The sequence below is a fragment of the Fundulus heteroclitus genome, chromosome 16 (genome assembly GCF_011125445.2).
Source record: "Fundulus heteroclitus isolate FHET01 chromosome 16, MU-UCD_Fhet_4.1, whole genome shotgun sequence".
NCBI classification, from domain to species: domain Eukaryota; kingdom Metazoa; phylum Chordata; class Actinopteri; order Cyprinodontiformes; family Fundulidae; genus Fundulus; species Fundulus heteroclitus.
In genome coordinates, this window is record NC_046376.1 from 36,408,874 (window position 1) to 36,428,058 (window position 19,185).

At 41.0% G+C, this 19,185-nt stretch overlaps 1 protein-coding gene across 1 annotated transcript; it reads right to left on the bottom strand.

Moving 5' to 3' along the window:
- Positions 1-4,081: 4,081 nt before the first annotated feature.
- Positions 4,082-16,459, bottom strand: si:dkey-283b1.7 (von Willebrand factor C domain-containing protein 2-like). Its single transcript, XM_012881969.3, has 3 exons — positions 16,021-16,459; positions 13,348-13,477; positions 4,082-5,055 (listed from the first exon to the last, which is right to left on the bottom strand). The coding sequence occupies exons 1-3, from the start codon at positions 16,414-16,416 to the stop codon at positions 4,826-4,828; spliced, it is 756 nt and encodes a 251-aa protein (XP_012737423.1). The 5' UTR covers positions 16,417-16,459; the 3' UTR covers positions 4,082-4,825.
- Between the last annotated feature and the right edge of the window lie 2,726 nt (positions 16,460-19,185).

A 19,185-nucleotide genomic window follows, 5' to 3' on the forward strand; every position in this document is an offset into this window, starting at 1 on the left:
CTCTGTGTCTCTCTGTCTCTCTCTGTGTCTCTCTCTGTGTCTCTCTCTGTGTCTCTCTCTGTGTCTCTCTGTCTCTCTCTGTCTCTCTCCGTCTCTCTCTGTCTCTCTACGTCTCTCTCTACGTCTCTCTATATCTGTATCTATCTCTATACGTGTCTCTATATATCTCTCTCTATATACGTATATCTATCTCCGTATATATATATGTATATATATACGTATATATATGTATGTGTATATATATATATATATATATATATATGTGTGTATGTGTTATGAATATAAGGATCAATTTGTTAAATCTAAACATTGTGGTCTTCATTATTTCATAAAACCGTGTCACATGTGAACCTTTAGGAACAGACTTTTTGGCTGAGTATTAAAGAGGTAAAATTAATAACATGAGGAAAAAAAGTCCTAGGTCAATAAAGTAAAAATAAACAAACAAACACAAAAGTGATAATGTTATGATAAAAACGTCATATTATGAGAATTAAGGGGGAACATTCCAGAATAATCACAGTTTGCAGAATTATTTCACTCCTGGAGTAATAGGGCCAGGTTAGATTATTTTAAATATTTTTATTCTTTAGGAGAATAAATTCAGGAGAATGAAAGTAAAGGGATACTAAAATAAACTTGTGATATTACAAAAACATACTACGAATACAAAGTATATTCAGAGATTAAAGTCCCTCTGATACTGTTTAAGTGACTGAGTAATTGCAGATTTGCCACATTTAAGATGGCGGACGCTCTGACGCATCGCAGCATAGGCAGAACCCGCCCAATGACGCGTCTACTCTTATATTATGTCTATGGTACTCCCTATTTTCCCCCAGTAACTAGGGAATATTTGCACTACAGCGCCGAATAACGAGGATTTTCTCATGTTTAGGGGGGGGGCTTAAAACTTTTAAAATGTCAAATGCCATATACTTTTGTTATGTTTTAAAACTATCAAGTACTGATAAAGTAAACTATTTTGCATTTGGTTTATTTAAATATATAACATAAATATATAAATAATATACACAAAATCAGCACTCCAGTGATTGTAATACATTGGTGCCCTCGTGTGTGTTCAATGAAAGAAATATACATCTTTCCAATTAAACTGGATGGGATGAAAAAACGAAAGATAAACACAAAAGTATATACAAAAACTTAATGACCACTCTTAGGTTATTCAACAGATAATTTAATCCAGATGTGCAACTATTATCCCCTTAAAACAATGTTAGCCAATTCAAAACATGCATTATTTTACTCCAGTATCCTAATTTAATGTAACTTGCTCAAAAGGACAGCTGCTAGTTTAGTTTACAGTACAAATTAATTTTGAAACTAATCTCTAAATACATCTTATTGTGTGCTGGCATAATGCTTTACACTCTAACCTATTGCTGACTGTTTCTATACCATTATTATTGAAAATGTAGCCCCCTGCACTGTTGGAGCCATTTACATATTGATTTACTCCTTTATTTTTATAAAGGAATATCTTGTGTGTTTGCAATTCTAATATATATTCTAATATATTATTTGTGCTATGTTCTTACCTGTGCCGTCGGACCACATGGATTTGCCAATGGAGGGTGTGAGGGTTTATGATTTCAAATTAACTTAGCTTTGTAAATTTAACGTAAATTACTGAATACCTAGCTATATGAGCCGGATGGCCAATAACTTATGTTACAGGAGAAAACAGTAGACACAAAACAAACTCAAATGTCTATTTTCATGTGGGTGTTTTTCTTGTAGAATGAGCAATTCGTCGCTCTTTGTACTCACAGCACACCAAGTACCCTCTTCTGTCCATTATCTTTTCACAGCAGGCCACATATCTTTATTGTTGTAAAACAAAAACTGTAAAACAAAAAAAACTACAGAACTGATTCTTGCTCCTCCTCATTTGGATCCATGGTCTCATCAAGCAGCTTTGCCATGTCCTGCACAGCCACCTCAGACTGTGTTGTTCATGTTTAAAATCTCAGCCATCTGCACTCATGCCTGCACCCATTCTCCCTGAACAACTGGAGCAGCAGTTTGCTGGCATCAGGGCAGTTGCTAGGATTTCTGAGCCCCCTGAAAGAATTAAAGAAGTATTCTTATGTAAATTATGTATTATTCTTATTTCACTGGTTTGCAACATGTTATTACATCTTTGATTCCAAATACATTCTCAATTAACCACTTAACCAATAGGTAGTGGGTGTATACAGTTTCTCACTCTGGGTCAGTAGGAGATCCAATTATGGGAAAGATTGCTGACTGGACAGATGTCCAGAAGACAGCCATCAACACCCTTCAAAAGGAGGGGAAGCCACTAAAGGCCATTGCTGATTGTTCAGAGTTCTGTATCCAAGCATATTAACAGAAAATTGAGTGGAAGGAAGAAGTGTGATAGGAAAAGGTGCACCAGCAACAGGGGGAACCACAGCCTTAAGAGGACTGTCAAGTGAAATCCATTCAAGAATTTGGGGGAGCTTCATCAAGGAATGGACTGAGGCTGGAATCAGTGGCTTAACAACTGCATAGATGAATCCCACACATGGACAAAAGTCCTGTTTTCAGACGAAAAATTCTGCATTTCATTTGGAAATCAAGGTTCCAGAGTCTGAAAGTGTCATGATGCAGCTTAAAGGCTGCATTCTGAACACTTCCTCGTTCCTTCCTCGGTGCAGCCCTGATTGGGAACACCTGACAGGACTGCAATCAGCCACGGACTCGCTCCACCTGCTCTCACCACTATAAAGACTCACCTTCAGTTTGTCCTGGTTGCCGATTCGTCTCAGTCTCCTGAACACCATGCCTGTCTCGTTCATGCTTGTCTCCTGGTTCTGGTTCTGGTTCTGTTCCTGTCTGCTCTGGTCTGTTCTCGCCTGCCAGTTTTCCTGTACCCCTGCAACCTCCGTCTGGTAAATGACTTTGGCTTCATCATCCACTACCTGATGTCTCAATAAACCTTGGAAACCAGCTCTGTGTGTGTGTGTGTGTGTGTGTGTGTGTGTGTGTGTGTGTGTGTGTGCTGTGTCCGGGTTCATCCAAGACAATATCATGACAGAAAGGAGAGTGGAGAGGCAAAGAATCCATGTTGCTTGAAGTTCAGTGTGATATTCCCACAGTCAGTGATGGTTTGGGGTGCCATGTCATCTGCTAGTTCTGGTTCACTGGATTTTCCAGTGAAGTCCACAGTCAATGCAGCCATCTAGCAGGACATTCTACAACACTTCATGCTTCCCTATGCAGACAAGCTGATCGGAGATGGTGATTTTATTTTCCACCAGGACTTGGCACCTGCCCACACTGCCCAAGGGGGCAAGAACAGTCTTGTCTATTTTTAGTCCAGAAAATACAGGCCTAAATAATTTTTGGTGGTAATCATCATGTTTTGGTCTGTACCAGTGGTGAGTAGTATGAGGAATACTAATAATAAACTCCCAAAGAAGTACAAAACTTAATGTAACTGAAGTTTGCCTTTAATATTAATGGTTTGATATTATGTTTGCCATTTTAAGTTCAAAGCTAGTACAAAGTTAACTGCAGGTACGAGTTTGGGAAAAAATCCATTTACATTGTTGTTAATATTATATAGTTTAAAAAGTGTGGCAAAGTTTAAACATTCTAGTTGTTAGAAACCATTGCTATCTGTTATAAATGAAGCCATATATATGTTACAGATTTAAGGATTCTGGGTAATCTTCAGAATGACATCTTTAATGCATTCAAACAGAAAACAAAAAAGTAACATTTTGACCCATTTTGTTAGGATTGGGGGCGTTTGAAAATCCTTTCCTTTCCAAGGTGGAAGCAACTGAAAACATTTGAGAACCACTGGTCTAAAGTGATATTCACATTTTCTGTGACACTGAATTTTGGGTTTTCCTTATCAATCATCAAAATTGCAAGAAATAAAATCTTGAAATCTTTCACTCTATGTGAATCTCTGTAACTTTGTAAAATGACTGGCCAAAATATTGCACTTTTATGCAATATTCACATTTTTAAGATATACCTGTATATCCACATTATTACAAATGCCTATACTTTACTCGTCATGTATTATGTGATTTTTTAAATATTTGTAATTATTTATGTATTTAATACATTATTTCCCTGTTATTATTCCAACTTCTGTTGGTCTGTGTCACATTTTGGGCTCTAAAACAGCTTCAGATGAAAAGGTCAGATAGTCCCAATGAGAACATCAGAGCAGCTGATGTGTGATCAGAATCATTAATGCTGCTACTGCTTATTGGAACTTTCTGTGAAAGGTTGAGAAGACAAATCACTACATCTTTAATCTGCTTGCCACCTTAACATGATTTTTTCTGACCTGATCATCTATTTGTTTGTGTGGAATATAACTTTGATTTTCTTTAGGTGAACAATAGACGTGGGCTACATTTGGGATTCCACCATCCCACAAGACTTCAGCTAAATAACAGTTGTAAATAATATTTGCTACATTTCCAAACATTTCCAAAACGTAATTACATTTTCTTACTAGTTTGTGCCATATAGTTTTTTTTATTTTGTGACTATAATATGATCTCTTTTTATCATAAGAGTGCATTTCAATATTTATCAGTTAATCTAAGTAGTGTTGAACTTAATGTTGAATATGGATAAGAACACCTAAATAGCTATTTCCTGATACTTCACTAGACATCTGTGGATAAGGGCACCCTGACACTAAAAACAGATGTTTAGTCATAAGAACGCCATTTGATTTTGAGAAACTTGTTGTTTCTGTGTCCAGTTCCCTGAAAACCTGGGTTTGTTTGTAACTGAATAACAGCACTGCTTCGAACAGTCAAATTTAGGGTATAAGATCAAGTCTAGGAAATAGTCTCCTCTCTGTGTCCTCATCCTTGGGGGGCTCAGTGCGTGCACTGAGAGTTGGGCTGGGCTGGGGTTGCTGTTCACAGGTGGCATGAGGGTGGGTATGCCACGTTCCGTCCCTGTAGGTGCAGTAACACACCGTCTGCTCGTCAATGTTCACACGTTCCCCTGCCGGGATCACCCTGCTTCCAGCAAAGCAGTTGGGACCTAAGAAAACAGGACAGTACAGGCTTTCAGAAGTTCAGGTCTGCGCCCATAGGTTGTAGTTAAAAGTACAATTCTAAACAACATAGATAGATAGATAGATAGATAGATAGATAGATAGATAGATAGATAGATAGATAGATAGATAGATAGATAGATAGATAGATAGATAGATAGATAGATAGATAGATAGATCAAACTGTCCACTTAAGAAGCCACACTGATTGATAATAAATTTCACATGCTGCTGTTCATATGGAATCAACAACAGGGGAAACTATTTGCAATTAGCAAGACACCCCCAATAAAGGAGTGGTTCTGCAGGCGGCGACCACAGACCACTTCTCAGTTCCTCTGCTTTCTGGCTGATGTTTTGGTCACTTTTGAATGCTGGTGGTGCTTTCACTCTGGTGGTAGCATGAGATGGAGTCTACAACCCACACAAGTGGCTCAGGTAGTGCAGCTCATCCAGGATGGTACATCAATGTGAGCTGTGGAAAGAAGGTTTGCTGTGTCTGTCATTTTCCAGAGCATGGAGGTGCTACCAGGAGACAGGCCAATACATCAGGAGACGTGGAGGAGGCCGTAGGAGGACAACAACCCTGCAGCAGGACTGTTACTGCCAGAGCCCTGCTAGGAGCACTGCCAGAACCCTGCAAAATGACCTCCAGCAGGCCACAAATGTCCATGTATTTGCTCAAACGATCAGAAAGAGACTCCATGAGGGTGGTATGAGGGCCACGACTTCCACAGGTGGGGGTTATGCTTACAGTCCAACACCGTGCAGGACGTTTGGAATTTGCTACAGAACACTAAGATTGGCACTCTGTGCTCTTCACAGATGAAAAGTGGGTTTACACTGAACACATGTGACAGACATCGCAGAGTCTGGAGATGCCGTGGAGAATGTTCGGTCCGAATGGCAGGGATCGGTCAGAGGACTGGTCCTGCCCACAACCCCTTTGTCCCTGAAGTTCCGGGGTTATAGCCTTACCTATTGGTTGTCCCACATGCCATCATTTTGACGTGCTCACCAATGTGCGTGCACGTTTCTTTTTTGTTTCCGCTTGCTGGCTGCGCGTGCACACTTCTACTGTTTATGTATCCAGTTAGCTTAGCAGTTAGCTTTGGTTTTTAGCCTTTCATTGTAGCTCCGCTGCTCTCATCGTATAACTTGAAAATGTCTGAGAGTCGCAAGAAGCAAACTACGTAAGGCCTCATGAAATCAGTGTAGATTTGGGAGATTTTTCTACCCCTAAAGAGTGGAAGAGCAGGTAAAATGGTCTTGCGCATACGCAGTTATTCAAAAAGGGACTTAGTTACATTTGCAGAAAAATCGCAGACTATACCTTTAACTGAGGCTGTGAGGCTTGCAGAATTTTTGATGTTCTGGGCTTCTTTTAGACCTCCTGGATGACCTATTCAAGCACTGGAGTCATTTTGATAGGAACTCAGCTGATTAAAAAGTGTTGTTGATCACAGCTTAATCATAATTTAATTTAATTAAATCATCATTTGAATACTACTTTTTTATATTTACTCAGGCTATCCTTGATATTAAAAATTGTTTGATGAGGAGAAATATTTAGGAGCAACAGAAGAAATCTGAAAAAGGCAAACACTGTTTCACAGCACTGTAAATTTAAACAATACATAAAAAAAGATCTTTATCATTGGCTTCTATCAGTCACAGGAGGAGATCCCTTTATCTGGCAGCTACATTTGAAACAATTACCAGCAGCAGTCAGAGGAAGCACAGGATGCTCAGACTGACTGATGCCAGATCCCACTGCGTGCACTAAGACACAGCTGACGTGAGCGAAGTAAAAAAAATACAATGACGCAACAAACTAAACCATCTGTTCCACTGTCTGTCCAGTGGTAACTGGATGGTACAAATGTACTCTCACTGCCAAAACAGCATGACCCAGGAAACAACACCCATAGCATGTTCCGGTGGAGAGGTCAAAACACTTTTTTGGCTTTTTTATTGTTTTATTTTCAAAACAAGAGGCACAACAGGGCAGGAATTATTTCTGGTACATTTCCGCAGCCCTTGTTGTCTACTACCAGTGATTCCACTAATATTTAAGCGGGACTTAAAGGCTGCAAGAGCATAGATTACATAACAGAGATGCTTCTGTAAGCTGCGGGGAGAGTAAGGTGACGTAAGCAGCACTCCAGGGTCAACACACACACAACAGCTGTAATGAGGACCCCAACTGACAGGAGATTTGGGCTTAAGTGTGTGTGTGTGTGCGTGCGTGCGTGCTCCTGTTTAGGGATCAGAGTGAGTACCAATTTTCCGACATCACCATGAACATGAGGACCGTTTGTACCAAAGTGAGAACATTTTGCTGGTCGTCATTTTGTATTTTGCTAACGGTAAGGTTTAGGACTAAATTGTGAATTGAGTTTAGGTTAAGGTTAGGTATCCACTGGTAATAGTTAGGTTTAGGATTATTGCCAGGGAAATGGAATAGAAAGGGTTGAAAATGACTGAAAATCAATGGGAGTTCCCACATGGTTAATTTGACACTGCCTGCTTTGAGGTTGGCAGGTAAGAGAGCAATCAAACGTTAAGTGCACTGATCAACGTAAGCAGCGCTGCAGGGTCAACACACACAACAGTTGCACTGACGACCCCAACTGACAGGAGATTTGGGCTTAAGTGTGTGTTTGCATGTATGTGTGTGTGTGTTCTTGTACTTGCAGCTGAGCCAGAAAATTTTTTGTTCATTTTACTATTAAAATTAGAACTTTGATGTAAAGCGAGGACTGAAAAAAGGTTGTCACTTCTTTTCATGACCAGGGGTTAGGTTTAGGGTTCGGTATAAATCGGCAAATGTTAGGGGTAGGGCTAGGGTCTGGGTTAGGCCATAGAAAGGCTTGAAAATGAATGGTAAGGCACGGCAATGGTGAATTACGACGCCTACATATACAAAGGCAAACAACACACAGCAGATCTGCTGAATTAAGGATTAAGGATACAACAAACTGGACACCCAATTTAAGAGGATTTAGATCGGTCCTCCAGGGATCCTTTTAATGAGCATTTGTAAATTAGCCACACCTTATGGAAATGCAAGTCTTTAATGATTACACTGTATTGCCAAAGTATTGGATCGTGCCTTAAAATCTCTGAATTTAGCTGTTGCAATAACATATCATGCACAAAATGTTTGTTTCTGACACAACTCAGGATGTATAAAAGTGAACATTGCTCATAACTGCAGCAGCCACACAAACTTTTTTGATTAACAATAACAAATCATTACGTGCCAAATGTCATCGAAATACACTGGAATATAACCCCATTAAGTTTTATTTAACTCAAAGAGTATTAAACCAGATGCTTTTCCATGAATTTGATGTTTTATGGTTTAAACTTGTATAAAGAAATTGAATCACATTTACCCTCATGAAAAATGATGGAAACAGCCTCAAAATGGTGTCAGATTGGCAGATTAATTCCTAATTCCTGAATGCTCTTTTGTGTTGCAAGTTTAAAAATGTCTTGCTACTTGCTACACCTTTGAGTAGAAAAGCTGTGCTCTCATTTAAACATGTGGCCCCAGGTCAGTGGGTGAAGATTCAAAAGCACTACAATCTGGTCAGTCAAAGTAGACCTGTAACATCTGTTTTGACTGCTCCATCCACTTCCTAAAAGTCCAAACCATAGGCATAGAAGATTTTAATTTCTGCCTAGAGGATCGGATAACATGAAGCAGAAAGTGATCAGAAAGTCCCAAAGTGACCCTCGTGACAGCAAGAGATGCATTGATTAAAGCTGTGTAACACTGATCTATTGTGTGTTTATCCCCGGTGAGACACTTAATGTGCTATATGTATCTGTGAAGTTCATTGCCGAGGTTTACACTGTCAAATTCCCCAAGAAAAATTATGAGAAAGTCTGTTTTTTTCTTCTTAATGTCTGTTATCAGCACAACAAGCTGTTTTTCCATTCTTTGCTGTCCAGGCGTGTGGTGGGTTATAAACACCAGGCAGAACAAAGGAGAACTCCCTCAGAGAATAAAAGGGTTTAGAGTCTATATAGAACTAATCCAGGTGAGGAGTACATATCATCTGTAACACTCTGACGTCAGCACACCAACCTTTGTTTGTGTAAAAGCAAATTTCACCTCCTCTCTAAACAAGAGTAGAATCACGCACGCAAAAAAAACCTAGAGAGTGAATTACAGAGACTGCCCTCCACGACGGCATCTTGAAGCCTTAAATGGATGGGTAGTTTCATTACATTACAATTTTTTAAAGACTTATCTTTGTCCTTTTCTGGTTGGAAACACTGCAGATTTCTTTCTTTGAAATTTAGATGCAGTTACTTTTTCACTTTTGACTTCTCCTTATGAAATTATTGAGACTTCTAGACCATCCACGAAAAAGGATTCTTCAAAAAAGGAAGAGCATGATGGATATCTCTGATCATCCTCTTCATCAGACTGTCATACAACAACAGAGTGCTTTCAGTGGTTAATACATTACAAAATGTAATGGATGATGCTGGTGAACCTGGTATTCAACCAAACATAGAGTTACGAGTTAAAAGGTTTATTGAAGCAGATGAGTAATGGCAGGTGAGGCAGGCAAGCAGAACCAGACTTGACAGATGAAGGTGCAGGCAGGCAGGGATGAGCAGGAGACTAGAAGATGCAGACCTCGGCATGTCAGGATCTCTGTCAGGCGACCTGGAGGCAGACCCCGGGGTAGCAGCATCTCTCGAGGCCTTCCCTGGCGTAGCTGGGGCTCAGATGGGCGACTCAGATGACCCTCTAGACGGAGCAGAGCCCTTGGCTAACATGAACAGCGGTGAAGGGCACTGGGCGGGCATCGACGACTAAGATGAGCACCCCTGAAGAACACCCTGCAACGAACCTGGGGTTTGGCGTCAGACAGAACTTGGAGCTTGAGGTCAGGAACAGCCAGAAGCTTGAAGACGAGGAACCTCTGAAGCAGCCCCTGCAGAACCTCTGGTAACGATAACCCACACAGCAACTCAGGAAGCTGCCTGTCAAGCAGCAGCTCCGGATGCAGGAACTCTCGCAGCAACCAGGGGACCTCATAATAACCATGGGGGCCTTGGGTGCTTAGCGTCTCAACGATGCTTGGGTCATTGTGTGATCTCTCTGCAAAACTCAGTCACAGCTGGCAGGCCAACCTGAATGTCCTTGTTGACCTTCACAGGAATGGACACTGATCCACTCGGATTCCCTCTTCAATGGACACTGACACAAAGACTGGAGGCAGATCCACCTGGACCCCCTCCTTGCAGGGCGCTGGCGCGCAGATCTGCAGGTGGATCCACCTGGACCCCCTCTTTGCAGGACTCCGGAGCAAAGACTGGACCTGAGGCATCAGCCAGACCCTCGGGGAGACAGGGACAGGACTTGAGGTGTCGGTTGGACCCTCAGAGACAGTAACAGAATCCGAGACGTCAGCCGGACCCTCGGAGACAGGAACAGGACCTGAGGTGTCAGCCGGACCCTCAGCGATGGGAACAGGACCAGAAGTGTCCACATTGACGTGGACGGGCACAGAAATGCTATCTTGGACGTGGATGGGCACTGTTGCTTGATTACTGGAATCTGAGTGATCACTGTTGGCAGACCTTAGAACAGCAGAAGACAGATTGTGGTAAAACATCTTTGATGTTGCTCTGTAGTCTTTCTCCAACTCCTTTAACTTTTTCTCCAATACGGGTGAACAAGGGTAGAGTAGCAGTAGTAGTTAGAGAAACACACCTCTTTCTGACAACTTTGAAATCGTCCTGGGGAATCAGAACTCCAAGACGGAAACTATGCAGCTTGAACTGGCTGATTAGAAGACTTGATGCCCGGAACAACCACAGGAGAACAGGACTGGCAGCTGGGCGTTGGTGTTTACAACGCTGAGGCGGCTGAGGAGTAATGTCGCTGCTGGGGAGATGCCGTCTGGGACAGATACTAGAAGGACAGATTGCTAACCTGGAACCCTCGACTGAAGCTCCTCAGGCAACATAAGGTTAGCATCTAACATCCTCCTCTGTCCCAAACAGAGCCCAAGTGTCCTTCATAACCTTTTAACCAGATCGTAAACTCTGTACCAGCGATGGGTTCATGTTTATGGCAGGACGTACAGTAATGTATGATGCTGGTGAACCCGATATTCAACCAAACACAGAGTTACGATTTAAAGGGTTTATTGAAGGGGTGAGTCGTGGTAGGTGAGGCAGGCTAGCAGAACCAGACTTGACAGATGAATAATGGCTGAAGGTGCAAGCAGGCAGGGATGAGCAGGAGACTGGAAAATGCACGTAGTGACAGACCAGAACAGGCAATGTGGACCGGGGAACCACCAGAACGGGCACAGCGAGCGGCTGGAACTCACGGGGAAATAGGCAGACTTGTGCAGCATGCAGACACAGGCAACCTTCATCAGAGAAGGTAACAGAGGAGTCCAGCTGGCTGAGCACACAGGAACTGGTAGAGCCAAAGCACAACACGATTCTGGTAGGGATGAGTTGGGTGAGGCAGGTATATATGGACAGGGAAACAGGTAAGCAGAGTTGGAAGTAATTACTGGCAGCAGGTGGAGTTGATGTGGACTAACTGACTGGTGACTGAGCTGATTGGATAGTGACTGGTGGCTGAGAGGTGACAGGCTAATAGGATGGTGGCTGATTCAAGAAAAGTCCATAAGAGTCCAGAATAAACAAAAAAAAAGCCTAAATCATGGCACAAAATGTAATTTCTTTTGTTGTTGATAGTTTTTTAAACTGAATCGATGTGAACTGAATGATCCTAGCTAATTTTTGTAGCCTAGAATATCTTCAGTAACTCAAAACAACCCAATCTCCAAAATGTTCATGAGCTTTGTTCATGGGTGCTTTGATTACTGGTACACTGGCAACAAGAACTTAATCCGTTTTGTCTGTGTTTTTCATCCTCTCCTCCCACTAACCTGCATAAATATAAGTCAGCATAGTCCTAGAGCCAGGTGTGATTGTAGCTGTTGTAGCTGTTGCTGATGCAAAATGGTAGCCATCGTTAGCGCTAGGTTTGCCAGTTTGCTTTGTTAATGCCACGTTTGGCTATAGTATGTAGTATATATTAACTTAGACTTTTTTAAGATATCTTAGCAAAAACAATATAAAAAAAGATTTTGAACAACAGATTTTGCCCAAAAGCTCTTGTAAGTCAGCTTGCAATTTGTTGTCTTGTAAATTATGTACCAGTTTCCTTCTCTGAACAACAAATTTGGTGCCGTTTTATTCCTATGGCTGAGACAAAATCCTTCTGATAAAGCCCTAAATTTTAACTTGGCTGTTATGTTTCATAAAACCACTTTAGTTTTGTCAATAAGGTCAACACTTTTCATTCTCACAGGAAAAATTCGAGCTATGATTTTACAATCGCTTTACAATCAATTAAGAAGGTGGATTGGTCGCCAATTATCAATCAAAACAGGTTATTTTGTAGGTTTTGGAGTTAAAGTTAAAACGCCTTGACAAAGAGTGTGAGGAAGAGTTTGATTATCAATGCTTTCTGCAAAAACACAGTGGATGAATGGGGCCAGCCGTTCTGCAAAGGCAACGTAGAATTTCATTGTTAGGCTGTCAGCTCCTGGAGATTTATGGAGTTTTAGGTAATTAATGGCAGATATGATTTCAGTAGGAGTTAAAGGACTATCACGTGTAAACCTTTGGTCATCACTGTTTTTGTTTCAGTGAGATGTACAAAAAAGTTATCAGATTTAGCGCTATATTGTTCTTAAATGAGCTGCTATGTCCAGATGTGACATCATCATGCCTTCAGTCCATCTGTCGTTAGCCATATTTAATCATTCAACTGTCACCATGATGGCTGATTAACACAATTAAGAGTCAATTGTCTGTTAATATTATTTTTCCCCTTCTTTCCGTATTGTGAACTGATTGTTTTAACACCTAGCAGTGGTTCATCTTTCTTAGGTTTAGGGTTACTTGGTCCTGACACATACATATCCACGTTGAACTGTGATATTACTTTAATATTCTTTTCCTCTTTACATGGTAGTTTAATTGAATTTTACCAGCTTTGTAAAGAGTTTGTTGACTAAAGTATTTTAACTCGAAATTGTTGTACAACTATGTATATATCTTCATTATTAATTTGTTTATTCCTGTTATTCCCATGGAGATTATTATTATTATTATTACTATTTTATGCCAGTTTGTCAAACAAAATTCAGGTTGCCAGAGAAGGTAGTGCTTCCCAAAGAATTGTGACACTCAAAGGGCTTGGTCAAGACAAATCTTACCAGTCTTACAGATGGGACAGCAGTGGTTGGGCTCATAGGTGGGGTTTACACAGTGCGGGGCCGGGCAGTCGGAGATGCTGCAGTACACCTCTCTATTGGCCTCGCAGCGACACCGTTCACACCTCGACACCTGAGATACATAAAACATTAGTCAACTTTGTTTGAGTAGTCAACTTTATTTGTACGCTTCTTTAAAATGTTGACCCAAATCGCTGCACGCAAGAGCAATAAATGTGATTTTATATGAGAGGCAGAAATATAAGTGACATTATTAAAAATGAGTAAAACAAAACAAAATAGAAAAATGTTGCATAATAAAATACCTTAATAACTATGAAGAGATCAGACTGTATTTTGATCAAAAGATGCGTAACAATTTGAAGATCAAAAGATCCAATAGGTATGATGGAGCAAGACATTTAAGAACTTTAAATTTTTTTTAATTAATTGTGAAATGAACAGGAAGCCTATAATTGGAGTTTAAAGTTCCTACTTCCTAGTTCCTCTTTGCCGAGAAGTAGAATCATATTGTCCCACCTGTAAGCAGCAAAGGGTTGACTAGTCTAAACTCATATAAGATGGAATTAAAATAATCTATATTGTTATAAAAACTTCGATCAGTATGACATTTTTAGAATGAAAACTAGGCTTTAATTTAGCAAGAAGTTCTAGCTGAGGAAAGCTAGTCTTTAAAGCTGAACTAAGTAGCTTTTATCGATTCAAAAGTAAATTCAAAAGCTACAAGGCATGAAACTGTAATCAGCCTTGCACCTATTTTCTGCACTACTTCACCAAATCAGAGCCACTGCCTCTTCGCCAGATTATTGAAACCTTTTGCCTGCAGCTCTCCAGTGGGTTTCCCCTGTCCTTGATTGATCATCTTGTAATGACCTTGATTCTATCACTTGAATTTGCCTGGCTTGCCTTGCCCCTGTCGGACTTCTATCAAGCTTCTGATCTCCGGACCACAACTTTGTTGCCTTAGAGCTTTGCCTAACATTTGGACTTGTTTGCCGACCTTTGCCTACCAGTGTAAAACCCTTGCTCGTCCCTTGAATTAAGGATTAATCTGTGGCATTCTGCCTAACGCTGTGGCTGCATTCAAAAACAGAATCCCACTCTTCCAAGTCGCAACCTCCTGTAATATCATTACCAACATGGACATCTCTCACTAGTTTATCTAGAGGACAAAGGATTAATCTGGCAGGACCAAGTCCACTGTTTGTGTTTGAAAAAGGTCAGTGGCTTTATTTCTCAGTTTTTTTGCCAACCTTAACTATTCTGTAGCCAGTAACCAGTCTCCTCCCTTTTCAGAGGTTCCTGGCCGTGCCTCCAGAGGTTTCCTGTCTCCCAGCAGTTTGATAATTGAAATACATCTGTTAAGACTCCCTCAGTGTCAGAATAAACTGATTTCAATAATTTATCGAAAAAACAAAAAAATGTATAACAGTAATCAGAATATTATTTGATATCTAAAAGCACAGGGAGCTATTAAAGCATTTTCACAAACTGGACCAAATTTTGCATACAATAGTGTGAATCTAATTATAAAGCATTATTTGCTGCATGTACTCAAAGATATTTACACTTTTAAACAGAACTGCAAATAGGAATTTGTCCAACATATTGCTAGTTTAAAAAGTGTCACTATTCATTCATAAAGTCTTATTAATGAACCTCAGTCTTTTGTTTATGGCAAATTTTGAAATTAAGCTATTTAAGCATTACTGACATTGTATTTATTTAATTTCTATTGTAACATACTTTCTTAGAAACTAGAATTTTTAAATTGAGCCCATTCAATACAGGAAAAAATATTGGGATATATTTAGTAACCGTTGTATCAGTGTACGCAACAACCACTGTTAATAAGGCTAAATTTACATTTTCCCCACTCCTCTCATTCTGATCCAGCACTCTATGACCTCTAGCATCTCAGGCACTATGATCTGTCTCAAGTATGGACCTCCACTGCAGTGAGTCTCTATCCCACAATTTCAATAATATATTACACCAATATGTAAAGTATGAGCTAAATACGCTTTGAATAAAATTATTGCATTTCAACCAGTCCTGTGTGTTAATATTCCCCACACTAATATTGCAATGATTATTATTTGTGATATATTACACAGTCCTACTATTTCAAATGTTATTTGACAATCAAAATCTTAAAGCACAGCAATTAAAAGTCACAACTTTTTCATACAAGCATTATGGATTTACAGAGCCTTGCAAAACTTTTCAAACTCTCTGCACTTATCCAATTTTGTCATATTACAAACACAAAGTTTTATATGATAGGCCAAGACAAAGTAACCCTTTACTTTGAATGGGGAAAGTGGTCCATCCACTGTCTACACCCGTTTATCCTTGGAGGGTCACAGCTGGCTGGTGCCTATGTCCAGCTGTCTTTGGGGGAGAGTGGGGGGACATCCTGGACAGGTCGCCAGTCCATCACAGGGCAACACACAGGACAGACAAACATGCACGCACTCACACCTAAGGCCAGTTTTGACTGGCCACATTACTTGAAGGTTATGTTTTGAACTCCAGGACGCATATAGCAAACTGCACACAGTCGTAGGCTCAGCTGCCTCCTGAGCTGCACCGGGACGGGACAAGGAGGGGAGAGGAGGGAGGGAGGGAGGGAGAAGTTTCTGTCCGTCTCACCCTGAACTCCTCCAGCAGCCTGTAGGTTTTGCCTCCGTAGACGCAGACCCTGGCCATGGCTTCACACACGGGGCAGCACGCCTTATACGTGATCCGCGTGCACCGTGGGTGGATGCGGGGACACCTGGGTCGGACGCACACGGGGCCATCCACGGTGCACGTGCACGGGCACGCCGCGGGGCTTGGGTAGTAAACCTCTCCGATGCTGTACACGAATCCGTGGTCATCAATGCACCACCTCCCTCTGTAGTCCCCAAACTCGTAGTCGGGCTCGGTTTTGATGGAGTACTCGGCTGCCACCGCGACCTCTGCTGCGCGCCCGGCGCGGCGCGGCTGAGGCGCCAGCAGCAGCGCCGCGAGCGCGATGGAGAGGCCAGAGAGTGCGTACTTCACCATGGTGACCAGGTTCCTCTGAGTGAGCCGCTGCTCGCGAGCGTCTCCTCCCATCGTCAGGGCGGCAGTGACGCCCATAAGCGCGTCACTGCCGCGCAGTAGCTGCCCGTCAGGTTTAAGTGAGGGCTTCCTTCTGTGCTGCGTACTCAGAACTCCGCTGCCATGTTTCTCAGAGGCATTACCCAACTTAAAGCGGAATGGCTGTTTACGGGTCCAAAGATGTAGCGCTAGACTAAATTCATCTCTAAGAATGAATTCTAATAATAACAATCTGTTTGTTTGTTAGTTTGTTTCAAAAGAGAATAAACAATCAGCCAACTCACCATCAGTAGCCCAAATCAAAAGAATTTACGGTTTATCATACATCTACTTGTTTTAATTGTGCCAAAAGAAGTGTGTGTGTGTGTGTGTGTGTGTGTGTGTGTGTGGGGGGGGGGATCCTGCACATGTTCCTGCCACTGAATGCAGGGCAACAACAACCAGTTAAGACACACGTTTTTAAGACTGTGGATGGAAGCCGGGTACCCGGAAAGAACCCATGAATGCACAAGGAGAACATGCCAGCTTCATGGAGAAAGAACCTATGCCAGGATTTGAAATATCTTGCAGCCAGAAAACTGTGCTCACAACTGTGCCACCAGGCACACCTGTGCTTAGTTCTATCCATCTTCTCACAAACTCGAAATTACTCTCCTGTCCATGGAAGAAGAAAGACATGCCCACAGCGTTATACTGCCACCACCATGCCTTAGCGCTGGGGATGATGCATTTGTGTGAACATATATTGATAGTTTTCAACCACACCTACTTTTTTGCATGTAGGTGACAATGTTCTCAAAGTTCTGGTCTCATCTGTGCAGATCACCTTCTTCCACGTGTCTAATGTGCCTGCTTGCTTGCAGCTTACTGTTTAAAGGATTTTAAAATGTCCCTTTTCCACTCTTCCATTAAGGGTGGATTTGTAAAGCGTAAATCTCATACCAGACATACCAGATAATACAACCAGATTCATCCACCTAAAATGCAGCATGTGCAGTAATAACATGTTTGAGGATTGTCCAGTACTCCTGACCACTGAGTAAAGATTCTTTACTTACACTGAAATACTAATTTCCGGAGTTAATTTGACTGCTGCTTACACATGTTCAGAGTTGCATAGTTTTTGTGTTTTTAAATTTGAAACATACACACAAACACACCCACACAGAGACAAAACAGGATATATCTTCTAAAAAAGAAGAAACTAAAAACAAAACAATAATCAATAAATGACTAAAGGACCCCAAGAGTTTCTGAATGACAACAAATTGTTTAGCACTGTAAAATATACTATTAATGTCACATTAAAAATATATTACAGCGGTGGATACACAAGGAAAACAACAGGCTGTGGCTTATATTTTTGCAGGACTGTTAAATGGAAGCTCACACACATATATATGCTAAAGATTAAATATAAATGCTAGAAATTAACACAATAAGAAAGATTTGCCACCCCACAGCATATAGCTACCACTGTACCATGTTTCCACTGGGTGATGGTCCATCCAGGATCCACCTGAGTCTAGTCAAGGCAAACAGGAGTCTTGTTACAGTTCTATCAGCTGCTGATAAACGGCATTGTTATTGGAGTGATTTGAGGCCACAGGTCAGTAGAGGCTCTTGGTCCAGAGAAATCTAACAACTGTCCTTTTCACAACAAACAAACAAAAGCAAGCACGCAATGACAGTGTGGCTTGAAGAATATGTGACCTCCTGCATATGTTAGGAAAACGGAACATGATGATAAACATGATTTATTAACATCACCATAGAGGATGTGAAACCATGATCTTTGTTTAAACCTGAACAAAAACTGCTAAAACACCACTTGTCACTCTAATCCGTACAGTTATGACAAAGGCAAGGCAAGGCAAGGCAAATTTATTTGTATAGCACAATTCAGTACAGAGACAATGCAAAGTGCTTTACATGATTAAAATACAGGAAAATAAAACAGAATATAAGCAAGTAGGAATAAAATGTAGAAACAAAAAAGAACATCAATAAACAGTTGAACTAAAAAAGTTGAACTAATGCTGTTTCAGTAAAACAGTTTAACTAGAACAGTCAAAAACAGTCCTAAACAAATGTGTTTTTAATCTTGATTTAAAGGAACTCAGGCTTTCTGCACTTTTACAATTTTCTGGAATTTTGTTCCAGATAATTGGAGCATAGGAACTAAATGCTGCTTCTCCGTGTTTGGTTCTGGTTCTAGGTATGCAGAGCAGGCTGGAGCCAGAAGACCTCAGTGGTCTGGAGGGTTTATACACTGATAACAAGTCTGTGATGTATTTAGGTGCTAAGCCATTCAGGGATTATAGACTAACAGAAGTATTTTAAAGTCTATTCTCTGAGATACAGGGAGCCAGTGTAAGGACTTTAGAACTGGGGTGATGTGCTCTACTTTCTTAGTATTAGTGAGGACACAGGCAGCAGCGTTCTGGATCAGCTGCAGCTGTCTGATCCACTTTTTAGGCAGACCTGTGAAAACACCGTTGCAGTAATCAATTCTACTAAATATAAATGCATGGATTAGTTTTTCCAGATCCTGCTGAGACATCAGTCCTTTAATCCTAGGAAATGTTCCTTCAGGTGATAGAAAGCCGACCTTGTAATTGTCTTTAGATGCTTTTGGAGGTTCAGGTCTGAGTCCATCACTACACCCAGGTTTCGGGCCTGATTTGTGGTTTTTAGCTGAAGCAGCTGAAGCTGTGTGCTAACCTTTGATCT